The sequence below is a fragment of the Dermacentor albipictus genome, chromosome 1 (assembly GCF_038994185.2).
Source record: "Dermacentor albipictus isolate Rhodes 1998 colony chromosome 1, USDA_Dalb.pri_finalv2, whole genome shotgun sequence".
Taxonomy (NCBI): Eukaryota; Metazoa; Arthropoda; class Arachnida; order Ixodida; family Ixodidae; genus Dermacentor; species Dermacentor albipictus.
The window spans coordinates 337,161,221-337,183,199 of NC_091821.1; the positions used below are offsets into that span (position 1 = coordinate 337,161,221).

General features: G+C 47.4%; 1 protein-coding gene across 8 annotated transcripts in view; it reads left to right on the forward strand.

The window, feature by feature from the left end:
• Nucleotides 1-21,979, forward strand: part of LOC135895734 (venom factor-like) — a 148,156-nt gene that overhangs the window by 64,243 nt on the left and 61,934 nt on the right. For 6 of the 8 annotated variants that reach the window (XR_011511316.1, XR_011511318.1, XR_011511319.1 and 3 more), the window contains exons 29-32: nt 600-758; nt 1,418-1,528; nt 2,420-2,477; nt 4,305-4,457. Coding sequence is in view for 4 of the 8 variants with exons in the window: in XM_070531694.1 (XP_070387795.1) it covers nt 600-758; nt 1,418-1,528; nt 2,420-2,477; nt 4,305-4,457 (481 nt within the window). In the remaining 4 variants the exon portion in view is untranslated. Of the gene's footprint in view, nt 1-599; nt 759-1,417; nt 1,529-2,419; nt 2,478-4,304; nt 4,458-6,326; nt 7,151-21,979 lie in introns of those variants that run through there. The other 2 variants (XM_070531695.1, XM_070531692.1) reach the window with 2 other exon arrangements.

Genomic DNA, 21,979 nt, shown 5'->3' on the forward strand with positions numbered 1-21,979 from the left:
GGTCCCGCGTAGTGAAACTGCGGTTCTCAGTTCCAGCGAAACATACATACCTTCCATTGGTTCTGACAGTTCTAAACTTCTAGCGTGAATATTAGCACCGATATAATTGTAGTAAGGCGTAAACACTGGCCGCGAGCACTGGACTCTCTTTTTATCACCTGTACATTGCCAATGTATAACAGATGAGATAAAGAAGTTTGCAGGGACAACATGGCCACAATTAGCACATGACCGGGGTAGTTAGAGAACTATGGGAGAGACCTTTGCCCTGCAGTGGGCCTAGCCAGGCTGACGATGATGCTGATGATGACTTTGTTACAATGTTTTTACATCTATGCAAGACCAAGACCCCACAGTAACGACAATAAATGACAAAGACAACGTGTCACATCTGGGCCTTTATTCCCGCAAGAGAAATATATTAGGCTAGACTTGTTCGCAAGGCCGCACGTCAGCATATCGTGAGCTCAGGCATATTGTGAGCGCAAGCAGCTTGTCAATGGCAAAGAGCCGTTACGAACGAAACGCTATGTGAATTCGGCGCCTGTTGTTCTGCCGGACAGTGGATTCATGCTTCTTCGCTTATGCGATACTTGCAGGACACTGTGGTGGCGCTGCAAGCGCTGTCCAAGTACGCCATCTACGCCCGGAACGCAGGCATCGACTTGACCTGCGAGGTGACGCTCAGCGGTGACATGGCGTTTAACCGCACCGTGCGCATCAAGCGAGACAACGCCCAAGTGCGCAACAGGATAGAGGTATGCGAGGCATCAGTTTTTTGACCTACCGCGAATTGCTTTACTGCGCAATCTCAGTGCAAGAGTAAATACGGCATTCTGAACTAACGTGGGATATCTATTCGAAAACCACGTGCGTTGTCTGTGACAGCTGTTAAGCGTGTATATTACACCGTTTTCTGGGGGTGATGTTCACTTAACCATTGAAGCTTTCGAGGAATTGTAATATTGTATGGGTATACTATTGAGGGGAAGTCATGCTTAACTTGTTTTTCTATTGTTACGATAGTGAAGTTAATTCCCACATCACGTCTCGTTCCAAATATGGCTTGCTTTAAAGTACGTCTGCCCTAAAAGCACACCTCTGAATGTAAGCGATAAACCGCATTATGTGTTATTGTCGGCTTACTGTGACACCAGATGTTTCCTTTCCTCTCCTGTCATTATTATCGTGAGCAGATTAACAGACGCTCGCGTTACTGCGAGTATAGTCGTAAGGGGGCTCCTGCTCATCATCATGCTCACGTGCTCATCAGTGCACTACAGGCGCATGCTTAGATGAAATAAAACGGACTCACTTCCCTGCAGTGTTGCCGCTCATCAATTTATCAGTGAAATTCACAACTTTGCCATTTCTCGCATTATTATCTCCAAACACATCGTTCACTCTCGTTGCGCAGATCCCGCAATTCGAAGACAAGATTTTCGTGAACGTTAAAGGGTCTGGAACGGCGACCATGTACTTTGTTACAAGCCACGACGTGCCTGTCGGTGCCGAATTCTTGTGCAAGGTACATCAGTTTGTTTTATTTTTATAGCACCTCTTCCGCTAAGGTGATACGGCACAGCATTATAGTGGAATATTTTGTGCCCGGGAAGTGTGACGTGCCGCAACTGCTTACTTTAGGCAGTGATCATAGTGAACGCTCTAAGGGCACGAATGTATACTGTTCGTGAGGCGTTCGCGTCGTGTGGTGATTCACGTTCACTTGCTCAGCTTATGCTCCGGAAAGTTTTTTTCACTTGAACGAAACTTTGCAGCCGCATGTACAAACACCAACGTCGTGTTTATAATCCATAAGGGTTTCGTGGCTTTGTTTATCAGCAATTGAGCACGACGCCAAGCTCTCCCCGCTGCGCGCCCGTGTATGGCATCTTTATAAAAAATCTGTAATTAAGTCTCAGGTTTGTCCACCCTGTAGACAAGCCACTGCCACAGGATCTGTTTCGAGGGGCAGGGACTGCTTGCCACCTGCAGCACTACAGTAGTCTCTGGTTTAGTCACGGCCTCCTTGATTTGCGCGCCGGTTAAACCAGCCGGCTCGCGCGAATCTCGGAGGCCGTGGTTGAGTTTCCATAACTCGTTATTTGTCCGCCAGAGTACGACACCTCATGAAAATGCGGTACGTAAACGTGAGACGTGCGTCTCGATGTCTGCCTACCGTAACAAACCGCAATATCGTCAGAATCTGTTGTTAAAATTTCCTACAAAGGTCCACTATTGTCACCGTGCAATCAGTACTTTGCATGCCCATTCATTTCGCGATTTGGAGGCGTTGAACGCGGCGCGCAGTGCCCTCATCACAGCGTGAACGTACGACGCGCTTCGTAAAATCAACGGCTGTTGCGTTTAGAGGCAATCATTAAAATTTTTTTTAATCTTTATTTCACTTTAATTCCAGTTCAAGCTAGACATCGAATTCCGGAAAAACAACGTGTCTCTACAAGAAGCGTTGAATGGTGAGTTTATCAAGATATTTATTTTGGTCACATCCCTGCACGTGGATAACACGAGACGGTCATTAGAGGAAACGCCAGTTCACATGATTGGCTAGTCGTTTCAGCGGGTGCAAGAGAGAAAATCTAGGGGCGTTTGCGCCTGAAATTTCTCCCTTTGCCTAGGTACTACGGAGGAGAAGCCGATTTGCTTGTTTCGTATGCGTTTGTCCCTAGGCGCGCATTTTGCCGTGTGTGTGGCGATTCCTTCAAATCAACGTCTCCTTTCTTGACGAAGCCGTGCGTGCCGTGCGTTGTGCATAAGTTTTCCTCCTGCGTCTCCTTGGATGTTGCCGGTAGGTTTGTTGCGCTTTTTGGTAACATACGGAACGTGCGACGGGATCAGTGAACCTGTGATATGGAGGACCAATCGGATAACTTAATGCCACGGCGTAATGCCACGGCCACGGCGTAATGCCAAAGCATTACGCCGTGTCAATCGTGTGTTGGTTATCGGTGCATACTGCACCCTTCAAGAGATACGCGTGAACATGCATGTCTGCATGTCGAAACACATTTAGCACCCTGTAGCTGGGAAAAGCGAAAGTCGTTATGCAATTTATGGCCGTAGACCACTCTGAATCGTGATGGCGGCCGCAGTGTTCCGACTGGTGTTGTAGAAGTGGCGGGGTGCTTTTTTCGTCCCGACGATATAATGGATTTTTACCAGTACTGCGACAGGACGGCATACGTCACCGGCAAACGGAGCCCTCACGAGAGCACCTGAGCTTATAATAACGCTCTGTCTAAATGTACATCCGATCCCGGCCACGGCGGCCGCATTTCGATGGGGGCGAAATGCGAAAACACCCGTGTGCTTAGGTTTAGGTGCATGTTAAAGAACCCCAGGTGGTCAAAATTTCCGGAGTCCTCCACTACGGCGTGCCTCATAATCAAAGTGGTTTTGGCACGTAAAACCCCGAATATTATTATTATCCGACTTGCCTGCTTTGCTTCCGTTTCGCTAGCTCTGCGGCTCCCGCTTACCGATTTATTGCACATGGTTTTGCTGAAGAACCTTTATTTATATCGAAGGGGACCATTCAAATATTCCATTTAAAAGTCAGAGAGCAGCGTACAAAAACCGTTGCACGAGCAAAGGTACTGCTCCAGGAGAGCATGCCTGGTCTACAGTATGGCCCCTACTCCTCGCCCGGGAAGAGACACAAGACATCTTTAATGAGACGAAAGATGGCTCATTAAATCAATAATCCGCCATCACCAACTCGGCACGAGCGCCGCACGGGCGAGAAAGTCTTTCCGACGTACACCCACTTTAGCAGTACATTTCAACTCGACATAGGTCACAGATTTCCAGAAGCACAGGCTGGTACACGTGGCTCACTGTAGCCCAGTACTGCCCGGTACTGCCATTTTTATGAGACACCTGCTGCTGCTATCCCTTGCCACAACTGCGCGTTCACTTCCTTAACAGCGCCAGGACTGATGCTTGGCATCAGTAGCATTCGTGACAGAAAATGCTTGCTCTTTGGCAACTGATGACCCAATTAATTTGCTACTTTCTTCTGAAATTTGTGCTCATAAGTGCTGCTCTTGTTGTCACTGTCAAACTGATCTCCTTTGTGTGATCCCTTGTACTTTTTCTGTACCCTTCTCCCTGCACATGCTTGATCACTTTTTGTTGCTCTTCCCTGTCGCCATTCCTCTACAGTGGCACTGTCGTTTGCTATATGTGCCTGGCTGTCTATTGCTTATGCCGCATGTTCACTGTAATGATTTCCTTCGCCAGATACGTGAATTATTAATTGCTAAAAAAACTTTTATCTGCAGGGTCTCCTGGAAATTCATCCACAGCTGGAAACCAATATTGTGCTTCATCCCAGACCACAGCTTATCTCCACATCAAAGCCTTTACATCTCCAGTCTCACTCACGTTCGCTCTGAACAGAAAAAAAAAAAAGAACAGTTGCTGCACTTCACAAGGCAAGAATCCATCTCATCATTTTCTCCTGCGGGGGGGGGGGGGGGGGGGGGGGCGGTTATTCCGTAAGAGTACACCTAGTGGGCTGTCCATTTCGGCCACTGCTGATTTGATTCAGCTGTGAGAGGAGGAGACCAGCAGCCCTAGCCAATCAGTAGCGGCCAAAATGGACAGTCCACTAGGTCGGCTCTTACGGAATATTCCTCCCCACCCCCCCTGCTCACCACATCTTGCCTGCTGGGTTTCTCTTGTCATGTATGACTTTGCACATACTTTTCGTTCATGTTCTCCTTTCTGCTTTGTCACTACACCTAAGCTCTTTTTGTCGTTGTTCAAGCAATAGCTCTTCATTGCCATTGCTATTTTCTCGGCCTTCACGTATTCTATTGCAGTCACTAGCGTCATACTTACTAATCAGTGCGGAAATAACGGAAGACACACAGAAGGGCACAGGACGAGGGCTTTCTAATAACTGAAATTTATTGAACACTAGCATCAAATGTCTCTTACCTTTGGTTGCTCCATATAACTTGCTAAAAATGCAATAGAAATTTTTATCATAGGGCATTCAATCTTGGAGCATATTTAAATTATAGCTATTTGCTTTGTGATGAAATATTGCTTTGGTAAAAAACAACTAATTAACTTGGCAAGTTGTTTCCAAAGACTGCATCCTTTGCATGTCCAAATGTCCACACCTTCCAAGTTCCTAAAGAACTTCACAGCTTCAAAGGCTTTTGCTTCATAATTTTGCAGCTTAATTTGGCATTTTATCCCCATTGTTCATCTCGTTAATGTGGCTGTTGTGTGACAGTACCGAGCTTATGACTTAGACCTTAGCATGAAGCAATGCTTAAAAACTGTTGTGCTCTTACACGCTTTATCAAATCACTGCTTTGTTTTAATGTTACTGGTGCTGTGGCTTTGGTGTTGGCTGCGAAACCCAAGGCCGTGGGATCAAATCCAAGCCCCTGCGGCCACATTTCGATCGGGGCAAAATGCAAAAAATGCTGTGCGCCATGTATTGGGTGCACGTTAAACCCAGGTGCTCAGAATTAATCCAGAGTTTCTCACTATTGCATCCCTCATCATCATTTAGTGATTTTGGCATGTAAAACCACTGAGCTTAATTTTTAAGTATTGTCTTTGCCCAGTACAAATCTAGATTTTGGACGTCACTGCAAATGTAACCAATACACAGATTTAAATACTTTGTCATCTAAAGAAGAATGGGACACTATAAAATGCAATAATCACCATTATGTGCCTTGAAGCCAGAACAATATCGGCACGCTAGGAAGCACCATCGCTATTGCCTGTTGCTTGACGACTCCAATACACCTCCTCACGGTCAAACAGAACAGCTTTCACCTCCAACTTTTGTCCACTCTCCTTTGCCTGTTGTCTAATAATCTCGCCAAATTCTATGGTTGCTATCCTGTTCTCCAGCTGTGAATTGTGGTTGAACCACTTCAGACATCTGTTGACTTGTTTATCTGACACAGTGAAGTAAAAGTGTAGTGCAGTGATGTTGCAGTGATACTCTTGCCAGAATAACCTACTTTTCATGAAACCAGTGTAGTAGTCAGAAGACTGGCATTTATGCCAGCTGCATTGCCAAGCTCCTGCACAAGAGCAGCGCTTAGCATCTGAGCATTCGCATCATTCTGAGTATTCTTGCATATCATTTGTGCTCGTTAAACCTTGCTACAAGACATTAATTTTCAGCAGCCAAGCCTGACAGTTCTGGTAAATTTTTTGTGCTCTGAGCTGGTTTGATGCAATACTTTAAATGGAATTTCTTTATTGCTGTTTATTATGTGGTCAGTGACAGGATTTTTTTTTATGCAAGAGTTAAATGGTTCCTTCAGTGAAAAAGCCGGCAGCATCTGTAGCAGCAAAACGGTGCCTAATTTCCCGTTGACTGTGACACCATGTGAGCACACGAGGCGCGCTCATGACACTAGCTTGCACTTGCTGGCTCGTGTCTCAGCAGAGGAACGCGAGCGAAGGGGAACATCTGCTGCTGCGCTACTTCGCGAGGGGAGAGTGCATTGCTACGACAACACATCACCTTCCCTCTCGCAAGCCTGTGTTACCACCTGTTCCTTGTCTACTCAAGCTCTTGTGTGTGTTCTAACTGCGCCTCGGTAAGGCTAAATCAATATATGCCAAGCGTCTTAACGTGCCCGCTTGCCTGCGAGGAGTTCATATCTCGGCCTGCTCAGTGGCGTTCAGTTGGACATTAAAGTATTCACAACTCATAAGAAGTGCTTAGGTGTCCTCGGATTTTCTTCGTACTTAATGCACAAACTTTGAAGTCATTTTCCATGGCGAAATTAGTTAAATATCATCGTCCCATGTCTGCTGTCCGTCCTTTGTGTGAGCCTTATACATCTTCGCAGCCACTCCTCTCATGCACAGTAATTTGTGTACTTGTGCTTGATTCTTCCATGGCATATGATTAATTAATGCATTTTATTTGCATGATCCAACTAAACATGATCTCAAAAAGCTTCACTTGACTGCTCACTTGTCCCTGTGGCTACATTGTGTGGATGTACTATCACCATCAAATGAAATGCAAACAGCACAGTGCGTGCCTGTAGCATCACTGAATGTATAGTGCACACACTTCAATCATCACCCTCACAGGCATGCACATCTGGTTTCACAACACTGTGCAATGATGTTCGCCCTATACCGAGATATTTTTCTTTCTGTTTTGCTTCTTGTTTTCTTAGATTTTTGGGTTTTTTTTGCTTTGAAATAAAAGGAAAGCATAACAGAAAGAAATTTTGACTGCATTCAATGTGTTAGAAAATGTTCACTTCAATTTTTTTTCTCATACTTGAATCAAAAGCAGTGTGGCAACACTGAGTCTTGATGAAATGAATTGGCAGCCTCGGAAACTGTTCCCACTGGTAATCGAAGCTGATCTTGAAGGCCATGCTTTGGTCTACTGCAAAAACTGGAACTGATTTCAGGAGCTGGGAAATACGTTATGGCCCTCATTCATTGTTTTGCTTTTGCATCTTGGCAGTTTGCTGCTGCTATTTATAGCACAAGTGAAGGAATTGTAGCACAAGTAACACTGACACCTGTGCTGCCCTTTTTGGTGCCAGTGTGTGTGAAGGAAGGCTGCTATCTGGTCTTGAAATCCATCGAAGCAGCCTTATTCCCAGACATCACACAGCCTTGCCAAAATGGCGGTTGGCATGAAGGGTCTAGAGGCAGCGACTTCAAATAGAATTTTCGACTTGTCGTACCAGAAATGGTTTTATTTCCAACAAACTTTGTTGGCTGTCCTCCAGGCGAAAAGCTGCAACATACAGCCTTAATGTGTCTGAAGGCCCTCGCATGGCAGCAGTAAGTCTCCTATCGGCAAACATATAACATACGAAACATTAATCTGTTAGGATATACATTTACAATGTAGCAAAAGAAATGTGTGAAATCTAAAGAAACATTCATCTTTTCAGATAATTATATAGTATTTATAAAATAAATTCTTAATGTGCAACAAAGCCAAGATGCATATTATATGTATTATATGTCCCAAAATATCACATTTCAAAATTAAGCACTACAGACAATATGTCTAGTATGTACACTTGCCCACAAAATATTACAGGGTGTGCGAGCGTGTGGCAAAACGACCCTTCTCCCCTTCTAGCTGTGCACCCATGGTATCGAGTTTTGCACGCATGCGCATCCCTCCGAGATTGCAAGCGTGCATGTTTCTGCACTTCCTCCTTGTGCGCTGGCAATATCCGAATGTAGCCGTGAGGTGCCTCTCTTGCGATGGGCGCAAAACTATGTGAAGCCTGAGCTTGCGCGTGCCGCTGCGGCTGCTTTTTGTCGAGTCACGAGCGCTGACGCGTATGGCCCGGTGGCGAACCCAACAAGTAATTTTTTTTTGAGCTGCACCATTTCGTGTCCAATCTTTGTTGTTTCTTTTTATGAATGGGGCATTCTCCCACAGAAGAGCGTGTCAGAAAATGCCCCTATAGGAGGAGACAGTGTCAACTCCCATTGAAGACCAGCAGTTAGGACACAGAAACAGAGAAGCTGCCGGATAGATCTGGGACAGCGACGCTGGCCTGTACTTTCCTATCGTCTCCATTATCCATGGCAACCTGGTATGAAGAGCATGTGTTAGCCACTTATGCTTGAACTACTTTTTCCTGGAAACATTTAACAAAATGTTTTGCATGGAACAAAGAAGGTATGTTCACCTGCACAAGTATTGGCTCATAGGGAAGGCTGGCACATAGGCTGGAGGGATCAAGGTCGGGCATGTTGATCTGGACTGCACTTTTAACTCGAAGTCTATGGCAGCCTGAAAGCAAGAGTGCTTATGCTAATTTTCTGTTTGCCCTACGACATAGAATACACTGCCTACTTAAAGTACTCGGTAGAGCTGTTGAACAAGTCCATCTCAGGAGGAATTGTAGAAGCCCGGTAACCAGGGAAAGTTGGTGTTATTTCACTGACTGACTGACTGAATAAACTTTATTGAAACCAGCAAGAGATGGTGACTGGGCCTAGGCCTCCCACGTGGGGACGTCGAGGTGTTGCCTCTTCGCCGCCTCGCAGGCCTGCTGGGTCGCCCAGAGTTGGTCGTCAAGGTTGGGGCTACGCAGGGCAGCGTGCCATCTCGACGAGAGGGTCGTGGGGTTTAGTGTCGGGGTATTGGTGCCTACAGTCCCAAAGCATGTGTGGAAGTGTGGCTGGCTGTGTCTTGCAGATATGGCACGTGGGATTGGGGTAAATGTCTGGGTAAATCTTGTTATAAAGTTGTAATGAGGGGTAAGTATTGGTTTGTAGCAGGCGGAAAGTTGTAGCCTGCGCTCGGGATAGTTTGTTGTGTGGGCCGGGGAAGGTTCTACGCTCTAAGTAGAAGGACTTCACAAGATCATTGTAGCGTGTCAGGCGATCCCTACCGGTGGGCGCAGCCTCCCCTTCTCCCGCGCAGTCAACTAGGCCTCGCGCTAGGGAGTGGGTAACCTCGTTGAGGTTGGGGAGGTGCGGGTGGACGGTGCCTGCATGAGCCGGGAACCAGACGAGTGTAACCTGATGGTCGGTTGAGCGGGGCTCTTGTTGCAAGATGCGCAAGGCTTGGTGTGAAATACGGCCGTTGATATAGTTGATAACGGTGGAGCGGGAGTCAGAGACGATGGTATGGCATGTTGGGTCTAGGGTGGCTAGCGCGATGGCCACTTCTTCAGCTTCCTCAGCGTGTGGGGTTACTAGGCTGATAGCATGTTGGAGAGACCCTTCACGCGTGGTGACGGCTGCAAAGCGGGTACCGTGGGGATATTCGGCAGCGTCGACGAAACTCACACCGTCGTGGCGAGTAAGCGATTTGGTGAGAGCCGTGGCACGTGCTGTGCGACGTGCGTGGTTGTATTTGGGGTGCATGTTTCTGGGGATAGGATCGGCGTGAATCCAAGCTCGTATGGTGGAGGGGATCTAGTGCTTATGGCCGTGTTGATGGTGGTAGGTGATGCCGTGCGAGGTGAGGATATGGCGACCCGTGGCTGTGAGAGTGAGTCTCTCCAGCTGAGAGCGACGTTGGGCCTCGATCAGCTCGTCCAGTGTGTTATGGACGCCTAGTTGAAGGAGGAGGTCAGTGCTGGTGCAACCGGGGAGGCCGAAGGCTTGTTTATAGACACCGCGTAGGAGGATGTTGAGCTTGGTTTGTTCAGCCTTGTACCAGTTTAGATACGCAGCAACGTAGGTGATGTGGCTAATTACGAAAGACTGGATTAACCGGAGCAGATTCTCCTCTTTCATACCCCCACGGCGGTTGGAGACCCGCTTCAAAAGTCTCATGGTGTTGGCTGTATTTCTCTTGATTTTGGCGAGGGCCATGCCATTCGCTCCGTTCGCCTCTATGAACAAGCCGAGCACACGGATATTGGTGACGAGGGGTATGGGGCTGCCATCCGTGAGATGAAGCGCAATGTCTTCGTAATGGCGTTTAGCGGTGGAGTATTTTGGACGGCGGCCACGGAGAGTAGGCCTGTAGAGAAGGAGTTCGGACTTTGCAGGGGAGCAGCGAAGCCCCGTGCCTTGGATATAGGTCTCGACTGTTTCAATGGCGGATTGTAGCGCCGTTTCTATTTCGCCGTCACTGCCTTTGTGGGCCCAGATGGTTATATCGTCAGCATATATGGTGTGGGTGACACCGTCCACTTGCTGCAACTCCTTGGCAAGATCGATCATGACAAGATTAAAAAGCATTGGGGAGATAACGGAGCCCTGGGGGGTTTCCGCGCTGCCCAAAGTCTGGGCGTCGGAGCGGAGATCCCCCACCGAAAGGAAGGCCGTGCGATTAGAGAGAAAGTCTCTGACGTAATTATAAGCGCGCGCACCGATATTAAGGCGTGAGATGCGGTCAAGAATGGTGGAATGGGCTATGCTGTCAAATGCTTTTTTGAGGTCGAGGCCGAGTATAGCTTTAGTACTACGTGTTCTATCTTCTAGTATATGGTGGGCCCGGAAGCCAATGACAGAGTGAGGATACGCTGCAGTGTCTTCCAGATGGGTGTTGATTCGCGTGCTCCATAACCTTTCCCACGCATGAGGTTAGTGAGATGGGACGAAGATGATCGAGGCTAGAAGGTTTGCCAGGTTTGGGAATAAGGATGACCTTTGCTGTTTTCCAGGCCGGCGGAATGGCACCATTACGCCAGCAGTCATTGATATAATCTGTCAGGTGGGTGATGGAGGCATCATCCAGATTACGGAGGGCTTTATTAGTGACCCCATCGGGCCCAGGGGCAGAACGGCTGTTTAATTTATGCAGGGTGGCTTGGATCTCAGCGACACTAAAGTCTTCGTCCAGTGGGGGGTTGGGGGCCCCGGTGTAGGAGCCGTGAGATTGCACTGGGCCCACGGGGAGATACTTGTTGGTGAGGTAGTCTAAGACTTGGGCGCGGCCGTTTCTTCCTTTCTGTATAGAGAAGTTTAGTGAGGCGATCTTGTTGGGAAGAGCGGGTGGCTTGGCTATCGAGGAGGTGTTTGAGAAGCTTCCAAGAAGAGGGACAATGGATCTGTCTGTCAGCAGTATTGCACAGTTCAGTCCACTGCTGACGGCTCAGAGTGAGGCAATGGGCTTCGATTTCCTTATTGAGGAGGGCTATTTTAGCGCGGAGGCGCCTGTTGAGACGTTGCCCTTTCCAGCGGGATAGGATGGATGTTTTAGCCGCAAGGAGATGGGCCAATCTACTGTCCATGCGCTCGACGGGGGCATCGGTTGTAACAGTGCGCGTGGCTACATTGGTATCGGAGTGGAGATTTCGGGTCCATGCATCAATGTCCTCTATGCGTTCCGCGTGCTGGTCAGCGGATCGATGCTTGCGAAATGCATCCCAGTCAACCCAAGTGAACTCACGGGGTTTGGCAGTAACTGCAGCTATCCGAGGGATAAGTATGGCAATGATGGAATGGTCACTACTGAGATCATGTTGTGTGTTGCTCCATTGAGCGTTGGTGACGTTCTTGGTAAATGTCAGGTCGGGGGTCGTGTCGCGGGAAGTGGAGCTACCGAGGCATGTGGGGAACGTGGGGTCTGTAATGAAAGTGAGGCCGAGGTCTTGGGAGTCTTTCCAAAGGTTTTGAGCCGCCGTCGTCGAGTAGCCATATCCCCATACCGCGTGGGGGAGATTGAAGTCTCCACCGATAACGAGGGGGTTGGTGCCAGCTACGTTAAGGGCCTTCTGGAAGAGGGTGAGAAAACGGCCTCGAACTTTGGCAGAGGGATGGCTGTACACGTTAAGGAGAAAAATACTTTCCTTACATCTCCTGGTGGGGATAAGTTCAACGAGAAGGTGTTCGATGTTTCGGTCGTGGAGATTGTGTTCGATGGCGGTGATTCTCTTGCGGACGAAAGTGCAGAGGCGGCGAGAAGCATGTATCGGGATGAAAGGTTGGTAACCTGGGAGGGTGACCGAATCGATATGGGTTTCCTGAATCATGATGACGTCCGGTTGCCGGGTGAGGGTACGAAGGTGTTGACGGATGACTGGCTGTTTGCGGAGATAGCCTCTGCAGTTCCACTGCCAGATAAGTGTATCTCTGTTAGTGTGGGCCATGATGGGGATTGGGGGATGCCGTCAGGGGCAGTGCGGGGGGTTTGGAGGGTAGGATGAGCGGGCACGGGGAGAGTTTGTACGTGGGTTTCAATGTTTGTGACGCGCTGTGCCAGTGCGAGAACGGCGTGTTGCATGGATTTGACTGCGTTCTGGAGTGCGGTCATCGTGCTTTGAAGTGAGACTAGCATGTCCTTAACCTCTGAGCGCACTTGGCCCGTGGCTCCCTCTTGGAGGGCCCGCTTTTTGGGGGCTGGTGTCAGTAGAGCGTCGTGGCTAGAGGAGTGGGACGCTTTGGTGGGTGGTGTAGGAGCAGGTGTCTTGGATTGTTTAAGATCGCGAACCTCTTGCGAGAGCTTGTGAATTAGGTCGCGCATAATGGCATTTTCTTTTTTGAGGTGAGCTATTTCTGCGTTATCATTGGTGCTCGTGGACTGTGGAGAAGGTGTGTTGCGACCCTCTCGCGAGGTGCCCTTAAGGGCTTCTGCGAAGCTCACCTTGTTAGTAGGAGACTTGGCGGGTGGGGTATAGGTAGATCTGGATCGGGAACGGCGCTGTCTCGAACGTGAAGGGGTCCGGGAACAATGTTGCCTCGAGCGTGATGGAGTCCGAGATCTGGAGCGGGGCTTGGAGTTCAAGGGCGGGAAGTCGCTTTCTTGAAGGGTGGCTTGCATTGCAGCTCGGCGTTCCCCAATGCGCTTGCGAATAACGTATGGTGTCTTGCAGCGAGCCGTACACGATTTGTCCGCTGTAAGATGAGGGCCGCCGCACAGTGAGCATTTGGGGTTACACGTGTGATCGGGAGGTGGGTTGCGGACTCCACAACCTCTGCAGATCTTGTTATTGGGAAAAGGGCAGACATCCATGCGATGTCCGAGGCGGCCGCATTGGTAGCAAATTTCTATTTGCTTGCGGAATAATGAGCATGGGATTAAGGTAGCTCCGTAACAGACCAGATATGGCACGTCGGGGCCACTGAAGGCGATAACAACGGTGGTTGTTGTTCCAATGCATTTTGCGGCTAGTGCGAGGGGGTTGTGGGTATTGATGATATTGGCGTTGACTTGCTGTGGGGTATCGGAGAGGGGGATTCCGCAGATGACTCCCTTCGTGGTGTCCTCGGCGGCCGTCTCATACGCGTTAACATCGTGCGTGACCCCATTGACTTGAATTGATTTTATGCAGACATACCGGTCGGCGTTCTGCAGACTTGGCGTACTTACAACGACAATGTTTTGTTGGGTGTTGGGGCACACCGTGTCTTGCTGAATATCTGCTGGGCTGAGCTGTGCGGCTTGGAGAACGGCTGTAGTCACGGTAGGACTACCAATTTTGGCAATGTTGAGGGCTCCCTTGGGGCGAATGATAATTTTGATTTGGTTGGAAGGTAGCGGAGGCATGCGTCCAGCCTTTAGAACTTGTGCCTTGACTGGTGGCCTGGTCTTGGAACGAGAACGAGTGCTTGAGGTTTGGGTAGAGTCATTTTGGGGTGAAGAGTCGTCCCTCAGCTTCGCCGGTTGGCGAAGGCGAGTTGTTCGCCAGCCCGTCTCGGCGGCCACTTCGAGCTCCATTCTCGTTGCTGGGGCAGAGAAACTTGATCGGCGATACGGAACTCGCTCGAGTGCGCGCCGCGCATCTGGTGCGCCCGGCATGCACGCGCGGCGGTGGCGTGGGTGATTCACAGAAACGTTCGCAGCACAGGAAAATGTCCGTAGCACAGGGAAATCGAGTGTTCCACCTGAAAATGAGGCGTCTATGGAGTCCTGGTATCTTCACGGATCGACTGGTGTAAAAATTAGGCCACAATTCGCAAGAAAATGCTGCAAAATCATTTCACGAACACAGAGCCGACGCGAGCACGTCTACACTCCTCGGCGATCGCAGCGCCTCCCCTGATTTCACTGAGAGGGAAAATTAATTTGCACCCATTCAAATCTGAACTACTGGAGGCACCAGCTCCTAAGCCAGAGAACCAGGGCTAGAGAGGCTAGCCAAGACTGCTTTCATCAAAACTCGTAGTAACATGATGGGAAGACGTCTGCCAGCCAATAACTGCTTCAACTAAAACTGTGCAGCATAATGTGGACAAAGCAAGACATAAAAGCTATAGAGACAAGCCCACGATAACTATGCTCATCCCTGTAATGTTGTTTTCCTTTTTCGACGATGCATGGCACAGTTTTACTTCAAACTCGTGTTTACAAAATGGCCTCATACTATGTTTTATTGTGGAGTAACTGTTTATTCTGTCACATAGTCAGCGAGATCATTACAACAGTCAAGTGAAATGTTTACCTCTGCAAGCAGCAACAAGCTTTCAGCACAAGCTTGCATGGGCTGTGAATATGCACAGAGTAAGTGTACGACATGGCTTGTTGTGTCAGGTGTACTGTCACATTGGCCAACTGTATGAGGAAGCTGGGAGGTTCGAAGCTTGAAAGTACTAGTTATAATAATGGGAAGAATGTCATATAGCAATAATTCATTACAATTGAACCTTGTTGTATGAAACAATTATAAATAGAATTATTGCTTAAATAACAGGTGGTGAATCACCAAGAGAATTACATGTATATGAAACTTCATACATCAAACTTGCTCAGACAGTAAATGGATATATTGAACTCCGCAGCATTGGACATTGGGACACATATTAAAGGCTTCACTGCAGTACATTGGCAGATCCTGGTGACGCAAATAGGACCTACAAATTCTGCATGGGCTAAAGGGCAGAAAGCGCTGCTCTGAATGTATCTATGTAGTCAAAGCCTTTTTAACAAAGTGCTCGCACCTTCAAAATCCTTCGCTATGCAGGTCACTTTGTTTTAAAGGTTGCGCAGCTCACTGCTCACAATAGCTAAGCACTTTCAACAAAAGAAAATCTTTAACAAGAATTCAAGAGAGACTTAATGAAATAGACCGCTAATCTTTCTCTGCAAAATATCCTTGACAGCATGTTCTACTGTAGCCACGCTGTGCTCCATTGAGGTTCCCAGCTTGCTCTCCAAACAAATGCAGGAACCATGCAAAGCTAAGCCCCCGATTGTCTAGTGCCCCTAAGCCTCCCTTGCTACAAAATTTTTGGTCGCCTTCGTTGACATTCGCGGCCTATCCATGCATTCGTCAGCCGTTGGTCCGTTACAAGTAGCATATGAGGTGAGTGAATCCTGGGGCAGAGCAACGGAACTAGTAATATCAGCACGCTCTTCAAATACACTGCTGTTAGCGCTAGGGCACAGCTTACCCTGGTGACATCTTCGCGGGGCAGTGGCGGCACTGTTGCGGCATTCGTTTTATAAACATAAATCAGCCGCCAGGGACGCATAAGTTTCTTTGTTTTGCAGGCAAATTAATTGTGGTCTTCATTGTAGAGCTGTTCGATTGTAATCTAGTGCTTATGCTGACGCTACTTGCTGCATGCAGCGGTTCGTTTTCCTCACGTGATAGTGTGTGATGCTGTTGTATCTCAGCTTTCGGACTTTAAAACCAGCAAGCATCTAAAATGTGCTGCATAATAGACAGTTTTAGTTAAGCGTACATCACTGCGCATGCGCAGAACGCTAAACGACCCATTGCATATAGCGTACACACACTATTTCTCAGATTTAGCATTAGCGTCTTTGTGTGGTTTGCGGAATTTGCGTGAAACATGGCGGCGGCCCCGGCTGCCAGCTTCGAATTGAATTTGGCGTTGCTTTTGTATATGGACTTCGTTCTTAGCAACTGACTGTGTAAATGACTTTCGCTTAGTCTCAGGCTGCTACGATGACAGAGTATTATGGATAACCTTGTAGTGTTTTCGAGATCGCTTCTCGTTTCGAGTGAGTCGAAGCCTAACGAAAGAAACATCCGACATGTTAGCACCACCTATAGCTACAGTCGGGAGATAGCCGCAATGACGGCACATGGCCTCTGAGATCTGAACATCTCACAGGCCAACTAAAACTAAAAAAAATGTGTGCTGATTAGCATACGCTATATATACTATGGCATACGCTACAGCTGCGTACGCTAAATTAAAGCTGTCTAATGTCAGACCCATAAGTTAGCTTCATCCCAATACAGTGGTGTTACGCATTCAACTATGCACTTAGCATTGTGATGAAGTATACCAACAGTGGGAAAGGGTCACAAACACTGGACATAGCAAGGTTACGCGGTCAAGCATACCATAGCGCTGAAGCATACTGAAAGTGGAAAAAGATAAAATTACATGCAGAGTATCCTGTCGGAGTTATCTAAATGATGCATAAGCATTTGCTACTGATCACCTACGGTTTTGTCATCATATGCTGCTGCGTTTCATATAATTGCGAGAAATGCCACGATAAAATCATGAAATGGAGAAGCGCAGATGCAACACCAAAATGTTAAACCAAGACCAGCATGAGTATGAAGCAGAGGCCAGTAGTAGCACTGTTCACTCCTTTTATATCATGGTGCGTTTGGATGATGTTGCTGCTTCATGGAAGATGAGCACTGGCCAATGCGTGCTGTTCTACGTGACGTAATTGAACAGTGTCACGTTAGGTAGACGTCATACGTAGATGTGGTCAATGATGCTGCCTCCTCTCGATGCAAACCATTATCAACTGTACATCAGCGGCCGCTGCTTATTGCGCGGCTGCGCAGGCCCGATCTTACAATTCGCTCGCTCATGCCGGCCTTATCTTGAAAGCAATCATCTTACGTGACGGACGGGTTTCCTCATTTGGTAAGCATAGAATCCTTTACGCATGTGTCTCTTCCTTTGACTTTCCCACTCCAGCTGCTAATGTCACACATGCCACGTCGGGAAGGGGGGGGGGGGGGGGGAGGGGAGTGTTCAGAGTGTGTATATACATGACAGGCACAAGTAAGAGAGGAAAGGAGATGGGAGAAGCTTGTTTTCACCCCACTGCATCGAATGTGCACAATGCCCTCTGGAGCTTCCTGGCCGTTGTCACATTAGCCACCTGACAGCTGCAATTATCCGTGACTCCTTTCGGAAGCACTGAAGAAACTGCAGCGCTTACGTGCGAGGCGAGAGGGGACACAGATAGAACTGTAGAGAGAAGAGGGAGGAGAAGAGGCAGTTCCCGTATAAGATGGGGGAAGTGACATGAGAAGGCAAGGAAACTCCACTAACATACAACAGCGGTTGTGGGGTGCTTATGTTCAAGGCACAGTGCAATATGTTGCTGCTATTTCTGAAAAAATAAACACCATGCAAATATGTCAAGCGGGCAACTCGCACAGGGCGTGCAGAAGCAGAGCCGCATTAATTAAAATGCACCGCAGCGTCCAGGAAACACTACAGAAGTGGTTGACCGTCAAATCAACACTTCTGTGCCTGCCGCATTAGCTCTGCTGCTATGGCATTGCGAGAGGTCATGGATTTGATCCCAATCGTGGGAGCCACATTTCGACGGGGGCGAAATAGAAAACCCATGTGCACTTAGATTTTGGGACACATTGAAGAACATCACGGTGTCAAAATTAATCTGGAGTCTGCCACTATGCCGTGCTTCATAATCTGAGTGTCGTTTTGGCACGTACAGCCCCATAATCCAATTCAAGTTTAATACTTCTGCCATAACGCGATGTGCCATATGAGGAAATGACAACACTCAACCCTCTCAGGGGTTATAAGATATGGCCCACTAAAATGCCTCATGCAAACACCTCTCCCTGTGTGTTCTGCCTATTACGCAGGCAAACAGCAGTGGTGCCCACAAGGTAACGTTTAACATCAATTCTCCAATCTCATGTTAGCCTAAATGTTGAAGAAATTAAGCTTTAGCCGTCAACACTGCTAATTATCATCAATCAGAGCATCCAGCATGGAAAGCTTCACTTACATCAATTCCCACAGGGTGTGGGATCTGCATAATTTTTCTCTTTTTCCTCATTTTTGTGTGCGTAGCATGAACAGGAAGATGTTCCAATGAGCTCAGTTTTGAAAATATACTATTATATGTGCAATCTCCGGTTACGGTAAAAGCACCGAGACCCTTAAGAAGTGTACAGGCAGGGATTTAGAGCTATTTCCGGCAGGGTTGTGGTGATTTGGGCCCTTGCTTCGCCCATCTTGCAAGCTCCGTATACGAGACTGCAACACAGCCTTGCACATGTTCCCGACTATACATGCGCACATGTGCCGTCATCTGTCACAGTATGAGCACCGAGACATCTAATAACTCACCTGACACCCATTCAAAGCTGGTTCTGACGTTGCTGCAGTGATGGACCGCAATACATTACGGAAGCTCCAGTGCATAACACAACTGCATTGTGGTGAAGCTCAGTCTAGGGCATTGGCATTGAAACTTGTTTAAGCAATCACATTTCCTCAAGCCACAACCAGCATGCGTATTCGTGCTCTTAAACTGCACAAGGGCCATCCATATGCCGACGTGTCGGAATGTTAAGTCAGGTGTAGTTCCGACCAGAATGCACATAATGTTTGGTATGTCTAGAAAGTGTTCCTAAAGTCACCTCTGCCGCATTACAGTTGAGTTAAGCAAGGAAGCTTATGCAGTGTATTGCATTGAAGCATATTAAAAGCGAAAAATTGCAGTTTAATTGCTGTGGTAATTTAAGCCCCTTGTTTGGGGGGCCATGACCATGCCCCTCTGGAGGGCACGAAGGAGCGAGGAATCATGGTTGGACAGCATGACACGAACCCTGGCGATGGAGAAACAGCTTTGATGACCTGCTCTACCGAAACTGCACTGCTTGTTCAGCAGGCGTTAATCAAGAAGCTAGAAAAATGAAACCTAGTAGTCCGGATATTTATTGACTACAGCAAGGCTTTTGACAATGCAACACAAGATTCTATTAACAGAGTTGACTGCCAACGGTGTACACGGAATGACACATTTTGTTGTGTTCGTATCTGCTTGATTGCAGGCAATACATTGTCATTGGAAATAGTATTTCCTCCGACAGGGCAATATTGTTCGGTGTCCCACAGGGCAGCATTTTAGGTCCCCTTCGACATTTACGTTAATGACATGATAGACATACGAGGGTTGATCCAGAAATAAGGTTCCCATCAGTTTTAGAAAAAGACAACATTGTTTATTCTCATAGAAATTTACATTATTGGAAAGATGAAACTTACATAATCGGCATCTTTTTCTACGCATTTTTGTATACAGTGCTCCAATTTCTGTATCCCAGTGTCATAGAAGTCTGGCGCCGACCCGTTGAGGAAGCATTTCACCTCTTCCGACTTCTTCATCGCTCCGGAAGCGTTGGCCACTCAAATGTTCCTTTAGCTTGGGGAACAAGTGATAATCACTAGGTGCGAGGTCCGGACTGTACGGTGGGTGGGGCATGACAGTCGACCCAAAGTTTGTCAAAAGTTCCTGGGTTTGACAGGAGATGTCAGGTCAAGCGTTGTCGTGAAGCAGTGTTACACTGGCTGCCAGTCGTTCTCGCCGGCAGTTCTGGATAGCTTGCCTGAGTTTTCATAGTGTTGCACAATAGCTCTCAGAGTTCATTGTTGTCCCACGTTCCATTAAATCGATCAGCAGTACCCCCTTATGATCCCAAAAAACAGTGGCCATGACTTTGCCAGCAGAAGGAGCTTGAACTTCTTTGCGACTGGTGACTCTGGGTGACGCCACTCTTTGGATTTTTATTTCATATTAGGAGTGAAATGAAACACCCACTTTTTGTCTCCCATAAAAATGGAGTCCAACAATCCTTCCTTATCTTCTTGACAATTTTGAAGAAACTGGCGAGCACAGTCAAGGCGTTTCTCCTCGTAGTCTGATGTCAATAGCTGCGGTATCCATTGAGCACAACACTTCTGATACCCCAATACTTTAGTCAAAGCTCTTTCCACTGTACCGTAAGAACTTCCAGGAATTTGAGCAATAAGTTCACGGATGTTGATCTTCCTCGATTGAAGCATTTTGCGTTGGGCCATCTTGATAACCACCTTCGAAACTGACGGTCTTCCACTCTGTTCTTCATCGTGGACTTTCTTTCAACCAGCACTAAACTCCCTGAACCACTTTCGGACGTGTTGAACGGACATGCACTTGTCGCCATACACCTCTGTCAACTGATGATGAATATCCACGGGTGGAGTCACTTTTGCGTGCAAAAAGCGAATTACGGAACGAATCTCGTACTTGGTGGGATCAACAATGGGAACCTCCATGTCGGACGGCTGCTGAGCCAAGAATGAGCGGTGCAGCGAAGCAAAGTGCAGCTGGGGGGAATGGAGAGTGGGGGAACAGCCGCGTGCATGAGTGTTGCCGGACTTCACCTCGCACCTTCCCGTGGGGCTGGAGCTCTTTGGGAACCTTATTGCTCGATGAACCCTCGCAGAAACCGAGGCAACAACCATTCTATATGTGGATGATACCAGCCTGTTTGTCTCTGGTCTGGAGGCTTGCGATGTCATTCCTAAAGCGAACGCGCTCCTTTCCACTTCATTGGGATGGTCCAGCCACAACAGCCTTAAAAATATTATTTCTTTCCAGAACAGTTGAAATTACAAATTTACCCAGCACTATTTGCGTCTCACATTAACTACTGCATGCGTGTGTGGGGCACCACCGTGAACACTAACACAAGCTTTTTCTTCAGAAACGTGCTCGTCAGAATTATTTCTAACATTCCATACCTCCACACAACATCACCACTTTTCAAACTGCCAGATGTGAATGGCCTTCCTTTACTGTATTCATATTTTTTCCTCTAACAAAGTCTCTTCACTTGTAAAATTACTGTCGGGACTACAGCCAGGATAGATGGCTCGTGCCAAAAAGGCTAACAATTTATCTAATGCAATCGCTAACCTGTAATGTTCCTTAACTTCTAAATAATATGAAAACCAAGGCATTATTAATGTTCATGTCTTTATCCGGAAACGCGAAATAATTTTTGGTCTAGAATCATTCATTACATGATGCCTGCACGCGGGAACAAATGTATGGATATCTGTCACTGGAAGTTACTAATGCGCTGTTCTTTCTCTCTCTATATATATATATGTATATATATATATACACAGACACACACACACATGAACATGACATAACATGAACACAGTGTATATATGTATATATATATTGTACACACAGTGTTCATGCTAGTTTCGGTTGGGACATACAGTTGCACTGTCCACCCCTCTTTACTATTTTATAACTGTGCAATTACCATTGTTAAGCACGAGCTAATATAGTATGTAGTATATCACTATATTGTCACGTGGTAGTGACGTTAAAGAACACAGCAGCAGTACTGTGAAAGACAAAACTAGCTTTTATTGGGCGAACCTGTGCACACAAAACAGCCTACACTTAAAGCACAATGATAGCAGCGAACACAGTCGGCAATCGTCGAAAATCTGATCAGCGGGTCCAGCGTGTCAGCTTTTATACGGTAGTCATCGAATGTTCCAGACTTGTTGGGGCTCGTGTGCC